The sequence below is a fragment of the Apaloderma vittatum genome, unplaced genomic scaffold, assembly GCF_000703405.1.
Source record: "Apaloderma vittatum isolate BGI_N311 unplaced genomic scaffold, ASM70340v1 scaffold16281, whole genome shotgun sequence".
Taxonomy (NCBI): Eukaryota; Metazoa; Chordata; class Aves; order Trogoniformes; family Trogonidae; genus Apaloderma; species Apaloderma vittatum.
The window spans coordinates 42,623-55,414 of NW_009700937.1; the positions used below are offsets into that span (position 1 = coordinate 42,623).

At 38.4% G+C, this 12,792-nt stretch overlaps 1 protein-coding gene across 1 annotated transcript in view; it reads right to left on the bottom strand.

Moving 5' to 3' along the window:
- The window catches only part of ENPP1 (ectonucleotide pyrophosphatase/phosphodiesterase 1), a gene marked incomplete at its 5' end in the record, with an annotated part of 38,771 nt that extends 26,201 nt beyond the window's left edge, over positions 1-12,570 (bottom strand). The window contains 6 exons of the mRNA XM_009878965.1: positions 421-500; positions 3,324-3,421; positions 8,198-8,258; positions 8,440-8,565; positions 10,792-10,908; positions 12,498-12,570. Of these exons, the coding sequence (XP_009877267.1) occupies positions 421-500; positions 3,324-3,421; positions 8,198-8,258; positions 8,440-8,565; positions 10,792-10,908; positions 12,498-12,570 (555 nt within the window). The remainder of the gene's footprint in view (positions 1-420; positions 501-3,323; positions 3,422-8,197; positions 8,259-8,439; positions 8,566-10,791; positions 10,909-12,497) is intronic.
- Positions 12,571-12,792: the final 222 nt, after the last annotated feature.

Here is a 12,792-nt window from a genome sequence, read left to right on the forward strand (position 1 = left end):
CTCCTTTCATTTTACAATCTTTGCAATGTTCCAAGCTACCTTAAAGAAGAGGAATAAGGCTGGCAGTTCAAAGGGCTCAGGCTGCTCTCACTTCAAGAAAGCAAGCAGCAATTTAGTGGAAATATTTACACAGACGAGAAGTTGTAGAGTGATGTGAGCTTCCACCTAAATAGGAATTATTGCGGCTAGTCTTGGAAGGACTGAATTACTTAGATTAGCTTTAATCATTTAGCTGCAGTGATATTTAATGACTGATAATGTAAATTAGGTAAAAGAGTATAATATATACATTTTCATATTCTGAAGAGAAATTTTATTATTTTAATAATCCATCAGAGAACTATACTATTCCCTTGGAGACATCTTGATAATGAACAGTAACTTCAGTAGTGGAAACATATAACATAAAAGAATTCTTACTGTGACAATGGAGTAATGATTGGGAAAGGTTTTTGAAGGATACACTGGTCTCATACTAGAAGTGTACGTTCCACATTTCTCTAGAGAGAGGAACAAAGAAAATCAGCAAACTTACAGAAACAAAATCCCTTGCAAGTCTCTATCATGAAGATATATTCCTATTAAAAAATAGATTAAAAAAAGAGAAAAACAAAACATAATTACAAAAAGTTTTAATTCTTCAAAATTGCAGAGTTAATACTTTTTTTTTTTTTTTCCCAAAAATTCATTTAGAAACTGGCTAAATGTCTACTCATTTTATATACTCTTAGTGACTGGCTTCAATGGTTACTTGAGTAAAACCTAGAACCCTTATGAAAAACTTGCATAGATAAGAATGAATAACTGAAGAAATAACACCCTCCAAAGGTGCCCAAGTACGTAGTAAGTGAATTCTGCAGTTTCTGAGAGGAAATGGCTACTGGCACAGTGGTGCCCTGGCTCTCTGTCACTTGTCAAATTACCATTCATTTAGCAGTCTCCTTTTTGTTTGTGGCTTTTTTTAAAAGATAAAAATAAAATCTTGTATATCTTCATATAAAAATCATAAGTTCTTAAGGAAATTAGTTCACAGTTTTTGCTAGCATGACAAGTCATTAACCAGGCCAAAGCATTTAAGCAAACCTTACTGAAGTTAGGTGCCTAAATTTCCACAGGCAAGTCTATGAGCCCAAATTTTCAGGGAGGGAAAAAAAAAAAAAAAAAAAAAGAAAAGAAAAAGCCTTAACTGATGACTTCAAAAATACCAAGACTATTTTAACTGATGCTAAAGAGCCAAAAGTAACAGCTCTGTAGAAACACTACCACTGGGCCATCTTCACCGGCCCTCTGAGTCACTATATATAATATAAAAAAAAATAGAAATGAAAGGTTTGGTGACAAAATTGTTTCATCAAAGAGCTTTGAATTCATCAACCCGGGACTTTGGACTCGATCTCTGTTGAAATAATAAATTTGGGCTAATAGACATAAGAAAGAGCCAAGTCAGAAAAATAACTCCTCTCAGGTTACATAAACACTCTGTCCCACATTTGTGTTCTGTAGCAGCAAATCATCACTTGCACCCTTTTTGCTCCTGCACTACACTTGATGCATTTCAAACATTTCCAAGACTGTTACTGAGGCTGTTTTCCTAAACTGCAGAGTTTTTTTGTGAGAATGGGTGGGGAGGTTGGTTTTTTTTGTGTTTGTTTTGTTTTTAAAGAGAATGCTACACTTCAAAACTTTTGTTTTGTCCACAATTCTAGGTGGTGTTGCTCGGACTTTCTGTAAGAGTTGTCTGTCATCTTGTTGGCTTCTTGCCTTAGTTAAAGACAATTTAGGACAAAAAGAGGATTTATTTAAAAATCTCAATATCACAGAGTAGAAGTATGTGAAAATGTCTTCCCTGAACCCCATACGCACATATTATGCCTATGCCTGGGTTCATTGAAAACCCTTAAGTCCATGTTGAATTGCCCACCTTTCAGCAAGTAGCAGAGAGTAAGTGTGTGGCAAAACTTGCTAAAAATGAATTATCATATTGTCTTACAGACATCTACTCCAACGGATTTGTCCAAGGAGACATAAGAATGGCTGAATTAGCAGGATAATGAGAATATTTTTATTTAACGGAATGTGGCACTTCTCAGGTCTTTTTAAAGACGAAAATGCAGGGATTTTGCATGGTTCTAATTTAATAAAGAACTGGGCAGTCTGATAAGTTACTTAATTTGAATAACGGCTCACTGCTTTGTAGATGCAGTTAGATCAAAAAGTGAAGAAACTTGACATGTGGAACTGGATGTCACAGCCTGGATGTCCTACAGAAGCTTTGTGGCACTGTTATGTTGTATTTTAGCCAGAGCTATAACCACTTGTAAGAGCCAGCCTCTCCCAGCAATTCCCAAGAAATTGTCTTGAGTTGAAATTTTTTATAACCGTAACTAACGAAATTGCTTCAAACACCTCATTTTACTCTAACGCAGAACAAAACAGAAAAAGCTAAAAACTCAAATACATTTGTGAATTGTTATCCACTGGAACAGATCAAGCTATAACAACCACTGTACAAAAAAGCAAGTATTTTTACTGATTTATTTTTAGTCAAACTGAAACCAGCCACCCCAGGTAGTAATTTATGAATGACAAGAAGATTGGCATATTTTTCACACAAGAAATGCCATCGGTTCCTTACAGACCACAGCCAAAATAGAGACAGGAAAAGTAACTAAAGTTACTTAGACACTACAAAGTTAAATAAGACACTACAAAACCCAAGAAAAAAAAAATCGTATTTATGAGTTTCTTATTTATTTTGAGAATTAAATTAATTGTTAAATTAAGGTTTTCCAAGATTCATCACATTTCTACCAGCCCTTTTGTATCACCTCTTCCTAATCTCTTCCTTCTCTATCTTCTTTTTCAAACATAAATGCTTTCTACCTTGCTTTCAATTTTCCAAAGCCATTTCAGGGAGGTTGGATTAAATGATCTCTAAGGTCCCTTCCAACCTAGGCCATTCTATGATTCTATGATTCACCTAAATATGAGACAATAAGGCATACAGAGTAAAAAGTGGGTCTACTTCTATTCTGAAGAAAGCTCACAGCAAAAAGTATCCATCTCCTACATATAGCAAGGGCTCCTTAGTAATTTTTAAGGTTTCAGTGAAAATCCACAGGGCCCTTTCCTTAAACTCTCCCCCTCTCTTTGCCATTCTACCCTAAGTTCTCTGGTTGTTATTTAGTTATTTATGTGGTTGTTATTTAGTGCAAGAGCTTCAATTTCAGTGGAAGAAGAGGGAAGATTTTTAGAAGTAAGTATAGCTGTATCTATGGATTTTTCAGGTAAGACATCACGTCTTAGCCAATGAAACTACTCACGTAATTTGCTAATAACAGGTAGAAGTCCACCCCAGGTCTGCAAATATTCTGCTCTGAAGCCGTCCAATGAAAACAGTAACACTGGAGATTTGGTAAATCTAAACAAATAGAAATCGAAATATTAAAAGACAGATTCTGAGAAATTATTTCCTCCCATTTATTTCAAGAAATTTTTCTCCAAATCACAGGGATGTTCACTGTTCCTGAGCAGGAAGGTTCACAGCCCAGCACAACGGTGAACAGACCAGTCCCCACTCCCTCTGTGCATACCCTGTGCAGAGTCTGAGGATTGCAGTGGGGCATGCACAAGAAAATCACGATGCAGGGCCTGATTTCTCAAACATCCATAAAAACAAAGAACAAGTCAAGATGCTCATGTAATCCTTCTGGTGGCTTTGGTACTCCTTATCTTGAAACCAGTCCCACCAGAGCAACGCTCAGCCCCTGCAACCCTCTCTCTCACCCTAAGGTAATAGCAGGGAAGGAGAAAAGGCAAAGTGAAGCCATGGCTTTCCTTTATTCACTTTGCTCACGAGCAATTTGCAATGTAGCTAGGGATTAAAAAAAAAAAAAAAAGGAGATATTTGTCTTTTTACATAGACAGTGCACAAAGCTGTAATAGTCTAATGTACAGGAGACGTTAAATCAGCAACAATAACACACATTTATGTTTTGATCTTATACAGATTATTTAGTCAAGAAGCACTAAGTTATTGTAACACAAGCACTGACAATCTCCAAACTGAAAACTGTGGCCCTATCACTGGAACACCATAACAGTATTTCTGCTTGAAATTTGACAGCTAAATTCAGAAACTGATTTCACTGAAACTAGCGAAAATAAATTCTTCCCTTCCAGTCTCCACAGGACTTATGTTTTCCAGCTTTAACCTTTTTCAAACAATTTCCCTCTAACTGTATTTTAAACATTCCATCACAAACTGGAATAGTCATCTGTAACTTCTTTCCTGAAGAAAAAATATCCTATGTTTGACATATAGATATGTGGACATGGGAGACTGGAAAAAAAAAAAATAAAAAAATCACTGCAGTGCAGCAACAATCACCGAAAATAGATTCACATAAAAGTATTTAATATTTAGTATTTAATGCCAGTTGGTTTAGTAGAATACCCCACAAAAAATATCCAAATAGTCATTTACAAGTGAAACATTTATAAGCCTTAATTCAGCCAAATAAACGTGACTATATTAAACTCAAGATAAGTCAAGAAAGCAAAACATGTTTATCCTAAGAAAATTTTGATCAACAATTTGTGCAAGAGTTCAGCCACAAGGGTTTCATTACTCAGACCCATTACATAGCCTACTCTGCACTCCAGACAGAATAAAACATTGAGATATATTTAAAGATGCATGTCTGTAGCCTGGTTTTTGTTTATATGGTATATTTAACAGCATCTTTTGCAAATCCCAGTAGGGGCAGGTGGGAAAAAGCAATAAATGATCTTCAGACTAAGACTAAAGTTCCTTAGGAGGATAGAGGAGGGAAACTTCATGTAGTACCTTTGCCTGTATCAGAAGTATTTTTTTTACACCACAGTTTGATGTCTGGAATTTTTGCAAACGCTTTCTCCTCTCCCCTCTACCCCAGTAAACAGATTCCCTCCAATGCAGAGGTCTAAAACTCTTCACTGTGATGTTTCCTGCAATAAAATATGAACTTTGAGGCGAAGGCTGTTCAACACCAACAAGTCTAACTTTAAAAAAAACCAGCACACCACCAAAACAAACAAAAAATAAAACCAAAACCAAAAACCTCCTTAGAAATGGACTTTATGCAACTCATTCTGGTTTGGCACTTACAAGTAAACCAAATGTTAAGTACATGTTTTGGTTGTCTGCAAATCCAGCTATTGAGCCCCTCAATACACAAAATTAAACTTGGCAAAATAGATCCTTGTCACAGCTAGGAAGACTGGCCATTTCACTTCTCACATACACCACACATGCCAAAACTCAGAGTTAGGGATTTGCTTAGGGAAGCAAAGCATGACAGACCCTGTTAAACTGCACTCTCTTTGGAACAGCTCCAGTAAAAGCCCCACATAAACTGACCTGAGCTCAGTTCAGAGATACATCAGCGATTTCCATGACTTTTTCCTGTTGGTAGCCAAGGTTACACTCGCTACTTCAAAAATGTGCCACCCTGAACAAGCAAACCTGGGAGGCTTAAGTTTTGGCCCTGCCAGCGATTCAGGCTGACTGTGTCCAAAGAGTATGACAAGGGCGTTTCACAGCCTTTGGATAAATACATACACCACAGTCACATCCTGACTCCAAACTGAAGGAAATGCAGTGGTAATTATCCCCTCCTATAAACTGGCTTCTATGGAAACATAATGCAGTAACACAGGTCTGCTGTGGTCTAGCAGGTTCACCCATCTGGATGATCAAGAGCCCAGAACTGCAGATCATGCTGCCGAGCTGACCTGCCTCACCACAGGCAAGTTAGACCACAATTAAAGGAAAAAACCCAGAAGAAAAGGAAAAAAGGAAGTCCCCTTGAAAAGCTAAACAAAAACCTTCCTATTCGCCCTCACCACAAATGCACTACTGCCACCACACAGCCACAAAGTATAAGAAGTAAATCTTTCCCTCTAAATGTACATAAAGCCTCAACAGAAGGCATAAGAGCAATCTTCAAATATACAGGAGAGATCTGCAAAGAGGAAAAGAATCAGCTGCTCTTCAAGCTCAGCGAACACAAATAGTAGTAGGCTCAAAGTGCAGCAAGAGATACTAAGACAACAAAAAAACCACTTAGCTAAGTAGGAGGACAAGCTGCATAGGTAGGTTTTAATCTTCAGGGTATTATTTCACTCCTAGAACAGCAGGAAGGACTAGATCACATCTGAAACCTTAGAGCCTGTTAACTTTATAATCCTATTTAATAACACATAACCTAATCTTGGGAAGGCTGAGGTATATACTTAAATTTAAGCATTTGATCAGTTTCATTGAAAGCAGTGGGATTTCTCAGCTTAAGCATTTCATTGAACACCTCATTGTCTTTTGTCTGCTCTGCACCACAAAACCAAACCCAACTAAAACCAATAAAACCAGCAATTTGAGCCCACAAAACATGCTGTATTAATAGGTACAGAATCAGAATTCATATACAGAGGCCTCAAAATGAGCACTGAGCTAAAGTCACCTGCACTCCTACCTATCTCACCATAGGAAGAAGTAGGTTGTTTACAGAGTTGTTAGTTTTGGGAGAGGCTTGTGTGCTAATAGTCTGAGATGAGCTTTCAGTCAACACTGTTGGGTTCAATTTTGCCCACACATTACCCTTTACTGGGCTGGGTTTTATTGCAACATTTCTGGGTTTGCCAGGATTAAATAAATTTTGGTAGAGGAACTACGTATCCCTTTCATGTGCTGAAGAGAAATAACAAAAAAAAAAAAAAAAACAGTAAAAACAAGTTAATCAACATGAGTTGCCCTACAGCATGTACACCATTAGCTTTGACAGTGGATTTGCACAAGGCTGTTGTTTGTTTATCCACCCCTTGGGGGTAATGCTTCCCAATTCCACCTTACGGACATCAGCATCCTAGAATCGGTTCCCAGTACACACTCGTAAGCAGCCCCTGACTTCAACAAGAGGAGTTAATGACAAAAGCTTCCAGAACCACTCGGCTACCATCCTCCTGTGGGGGAAACTTATCGAAACTGGACAGAAGCTCCAGTTTCTGTCTGGATGAAGTTTCTAAAGTGTCAGCATTTGTTATTGCTCTGAAGTAGAATGAAAAGTACTTGCTTGGTATAAAAAATATTACAAAAGAAAATGTATTTTGACAGTATTATAACTCTAATGAATAAATTTAGCATGGTTTAAGTATCTTAACATAAGCCAATAAAAGTAATGACATAAGAACAAAACGAAATTGTTTTACATTACTAGAAATAGCTCCAGTACAACATGATTCCAAAATCATCAAAATGAAAATACTCTTGGTTTTTCTGACACTCTTCAGAGAAGAACATAAATGAATTCAACTCATCTCCACAACATATATACAAGCTGTTTTCCAGTGGAACACTTTTCAATCAAGAATATTTAAGTCGCTTCTATAATAACTTCGTCATACAATCAGAGTTTGCAGTCAACTTTAAAGTTAATTTGAAGATCCCACAGCAAAAACAGTACAGAAAAGTAGGCTTTTTTCCTGGCTGGGAGCTTTGCTGTACTATTTGAGCCCAAGTGCTGATGCCATAAATTACATGAGTCATTCCTTGCAGTGTGTATATATAACTTGCAGGAACGGGCCCATTGTGGAGCTAAGCCAGAGAATACAAGGATCCCATGGCATTTTACACCTCTTAAAGAACAACTTTTAAAGACAACTTGCAAATAACATTGTCCAACCGCTGGCGAAACCGGAACAGTGACTTGTCCACATTCTGCAGCTCTGGGGCTAGAATAGGCAAAAAGTGGAAAGGTCTTTAGAACTGACTGGGGAGGGAGGCAGTCTTGGGAGCCTGAAATGAGTTGCAAAATATTTGAGACAGCAGCTACTGGAGCACATGTAGGACAATACCAATGCCGGCACAAGGCAGAGCTGCCCAGAGCACACGCATCTGTGAGAGGCAGCGGGGTACAGGAATAGGCACATCTTGCAAGTCAAGCAAATGCTGTGACACATGAGTGCTGCTGGGACAGAGCAACCTGATCCGTTAGTAAGCACTACCAAGAGCTGGCTCAACAGGTGTCCCTCTCGGTCTGACAGTTGCTCTTACTGTGGAGAAGAAAGGCAAGCAGGTTCCAGGAAGGCACAGTAGGGAAAATTATCTCAGAAATCAAATGTAAGCAAAGAGCAGAGCTATGCAAATATGCAATATCCTCACCCTTTCGGACACTGAGGTTCAGTAATGTCCTCACACTCCTCTTCAACCCAGCTTGCCTCTCCTTAAAACAAATGAGTGCAATTTATTTTTTAAGACAATACATTATTATTGATAAAGGCAAGTGCTGTGGTTTTTTTTCTTTTTAGTAGATGTTTTTTAAGTCATATCATGTCCTTGCTCCTTTTATACAAATATGGGTGTATATATATGACAGACGGTAGGAACTTGTTGAGGATATTTACCTTTACAAACAGCCTGATAATTGACACAGCAGTCTGAATTTTCCATACAATCATCTGAACAGGAACAATGATATTCTGGTCGCCTCTTCTCTCCACACCTGAATTTATTGCAGGTCCATATGTGGGCTGAAAAGCAGATGAGACAAAAGGACAGCACAATACCAGCGTTAAGTGCAGAATTAATAAACTGAGTGTTAAGTTCTGTCTCAAATGTGTACTCACTGATATCTCATATATGCATAATGTTGCAAGCTTTGGCACTTTGGAAAAAAGAGACACACCCATGGCTAAATAATCCAAGTGCCATTATGCAGCAGATGGTTATAAATATCTCTTTTACAGACCTCCTTAAATGTAGTCATTTATATGGGTTTAATTTGACACATGCATACTACAAAGCTTCCAAACGACTCCCCTGGAAATTACCCAAACTTGAGTCTGAATCTGGAATGTCTAGAAAGCACAGAGCAGCAGTAACTTTTTCTGATCTGCATGGAAGTCACAATGAATTTCATCAGTCATTATTAGGCACTCCAGGTTTTTCCAGCACCCCTTAGACATCACTCTGCCACTATGTGAGACTAGATACATAAGGAAGAACTACTGACTTCAGTTTCATTGCTGTCTTTAGTAGAGGGTTTTTTCCTTGAATCATACTGATTTTTCTGAATGATATATTCCAATACATCATATCATTTGAAGACAATTTTGTTATCAGCTGTAAACACAAGTAGCTCCTTTGCCATCAGTGAGGATAAACATGAATTAATTTACATTTTGAGTGAATGCTTAAGTGAAGATCTTAAGAGACATGGAAGTCAAATCTAAATTTTTAAGTACGGGACGATCAGTGATCTTCATCCATGACCAGAAACTGGAAGTCCCTAAAAGTATTCTCAGGAGGTTAATCCCACTTTCAGGAACATTGAACTTCAGTACTTCCACCAATACCTGTATATCTTTACTTTTGCGAGACATAGAAGAATATATTATGGTTTTAGTTACATGATACTATTTGGAAATAAGAATTTGATTCTCCACTGATGCTAAAAGCTAATTAATAAAAAAAAAAACCACAACAAAAAAAAACAGATCCATAACCAAAAGCCATCAAACAATGTAATTCCCATTCTCAGTGCTAAGGCAGACTCTACAGTTTGTTTGTAAAGAATTCTTTAAACTGAGGGACAGTGGTGTAATGAAACAGTGGAGAGTAAATCCCATGCAACTATTCTATAAGCAAAGAGTTTCATGTAATTTAGAGGATCTTTCAACAGCAGTCAGTTGAAGCAGGGATCTGAGCTCGGTTTAATCCTTTGGTTTTAAAAGTCAACATTGGAATTTTTAATTCTAAGGTGAGACTACACTGAGAAAATTTAAAATACACATAAAAAGAATTGAGAAGAAAAATAGTTAACTGAAAAGAATGCTGCATACGAAGCATTAAAGCAAAACTAAATATGATAAAACTGTCAAGTGCTATCGTTAATGTTACCACCCACACTAACATCTTTCTCTCTAAAATTTCCCCGTGGTACTTTTCACACCTTTGCCTATCTGACTTTTGCCTTCCGGCAGATCATGAGAACTGCTTCTTATTTTGCACTGGTGGATAATGACTGCAGTCTGTTTTGTCATCCTGCCTTGTCCCAAAGGCCAGCACATGACCCTTGCTTCACAGTCAAGCTGGGGATCTGACAAGGCAGAGGGCCTGAGTAGCTGGGTAAGGAGAGATGGCAGCTTTCACAGAGCTGCTCTGTCCTTCCCCTTCTTCATGCTGGCAATGATAGAAAGATACAACATGCAGAATGCGCTTCTATTTCTGGCTTGCCCGGTAATGTAGGAGTCGTCGCTGATGCCAGGGACAATGCAGGTCACTGTTCTCTCACCCCCAGACAGAGAACAAAAGGCTAGCCAAGATCGACTTGCAGTTGTCCCTCCTCTTTCCAAGGTGGAGGGGAGCAGCACAGCCCCCCACAGCCTTTCACCCCACAGGAGCTATGGGAAAACCCAGAGACTGGCTGTGTCAGCTCCTGTGTAGCCCAGCTGGGTGAAACAGTAGCCCAGTTTGCGTGAAACAGCTACACCAGAGCCCACATTTCCACGGGAATCCCCAGGACTGCAATCACTACTGCAAGTCTGCCCACGGTTCCAACGGAGGGAACGCAAAGAGGAGGAAACTACCAGCATCACACCCACCGTGTTGTTCAGCAGCCACTCTTTGTGCTTGCAGCCCATCTGACAGCAGTCAGGGGCTACAGCCACCTGACCACAACAGTACTCACATACACAGAGCCATCCCACACCACCAAATAGGGAGTTTGCCCCCACAAGGTTTTCTTCCATCCTTACCTGGTTGTATACATGTTTCCTGGTAATCTAAGCAGCAGTTTTGGAGCTTGACACAATCTCTATCACAGCGGCAGCTTCCAAAGGTCCTTTCAAAGCAGCGACCTTTGCAGGTCTTCACTGTAATATTGGATAGTGTTAGATGTCAGAGGCTTAGCCCAAATCAGACAATATGCCAAAGCAATGAATAAAGTCAGCGTGTGGAATGGCACAGCTGGTCACTCCACAGCTTGCAGGATGGCTGCACAAACAGCAACAGCCAAAGAAAAAGAAAAGGCTTGGTCCAACTAAACATTTATTTTCTCTTAAGGAACAAAAATATTTTTTCATCCTGTTGAACAAAGGGTTATGTTCTCTTTTAGTACGAACATGGTGTTTCGTTATTGGCGGAAATAAGCAAAAGACTACCATTCTGTCAGTCCCTGCCTTTCTGTATCACAAGAAGATGCAAATACCATTATTCACAATATGAAATATCTCTGTTGGAGGAAATCCGAAAATGCTTTTGCAGAGATCTTCATCTTCACATCTGACAATGTTCCACTTTCTGTTAATAAACATTAATCAGAATCTAGACTGCATTGGCTGTGCCTACAACTCGCCCATGCTCATACTCTATTTGAATGAGTGTTTCCAGACAAATCAGAAGAACTGAAGAAGCTCCAACTCCAAACCCCATTGGACCATGGTTAAGTTACTATCTCAAGACACGGGAAGGGCTGTTCCAAACAAGGCACAGGAGATATGAACTTTTGTGTACTGCTCAGTGGCTTAGCTCTTGTTTGGTTTTCACGTATAAAAAGGCATAGCATTCTTCCACTAGGCTGGGGTTGCCCAGGGAGAGGAAGCAAGGGAAGAAACTGGTGATATGAAGCATTAGTACCACAAGTAGTTGGTCAGTTTGTTTCACACTGTGCAATCATCAGAAGAGAACAAGATAAATATAATTTGTCTTCAGGAATCTTGAAGTGTGTGGCATTAAGAAAATAAGAATAATAATGAACCAATATTGCAAAGCTGTAAGAAAATAAGAAAAAAACTAAACTTATTTTAATGGAAAATTAATTATCTTAATTCTAGTTAAAAACATTTGTAGGACTGTTTGTTAAACAGATCACTTTTGAAATTATTCTAGATAGTTGTTCCCAAAGTGAAGCTTGATTTCCTAAAATATCTTTCATAATCTACTACCTGAAGAAACTTCACCACTGAAAAAAACCCACATATTTTTCAAGACAGAAAACAGACAGAGGAATTCCACAAGGAACATTTTCAGACTATAATTCTAACCAGTAAAAAAAATAACTTTTTTTTCCCCCCTCATAATTGACTGGAAAAAATGAAAAACAAATGTTCCAGGACAACATGAAATAGAAATTGTTGGGTATTTTTTTTTTTATAGTGAACTGAGAAAAGCCAGCCATGTGACATCACCACAGTGACAACTAGGGTACATGGAAGCTGCCAAACCAGACACAATGTGCCAGGATCAGTTTACCTCTCAAGTGACCACACTCAAGTACTAAGCACACCTGAGGTTTATTTCCTAGTATTGTCATTCCCCTCTAACTGAAACTGCTTCAAGCATTGCATCCAATCCTCTTCCTGAAATAAGAAAGGGTGGCAGTCTAATATCAAAATTAGTTTACAAAAAGAAGAAAATAATTAATTGCTTAGAAGTATTACTAAATAAAAGGCATATTAATTACCATCTTTTGAACAGCTAGGCTTCAGACCAAATATACATCCTAGGATTGTTGTTAACATGCAGACACAGAGCACCTGTGGGATAAGAAGGAAAAGAAAGCAATCTTTAATGACCACTGAAAAGTTTTGGAAGCCCTCATTTCCTCTATAGTACTAAACAGTGCTACTGAAATTGATAAATATGCAGATTAGGAGGTTGATTACACTGCTTTCACAAGAAGTTTGCATTCACACAAGAAGTTACACCGTTTGCAATTATTTACTGGTGAATGAACATGAGTATTCTCAAGACTGGGC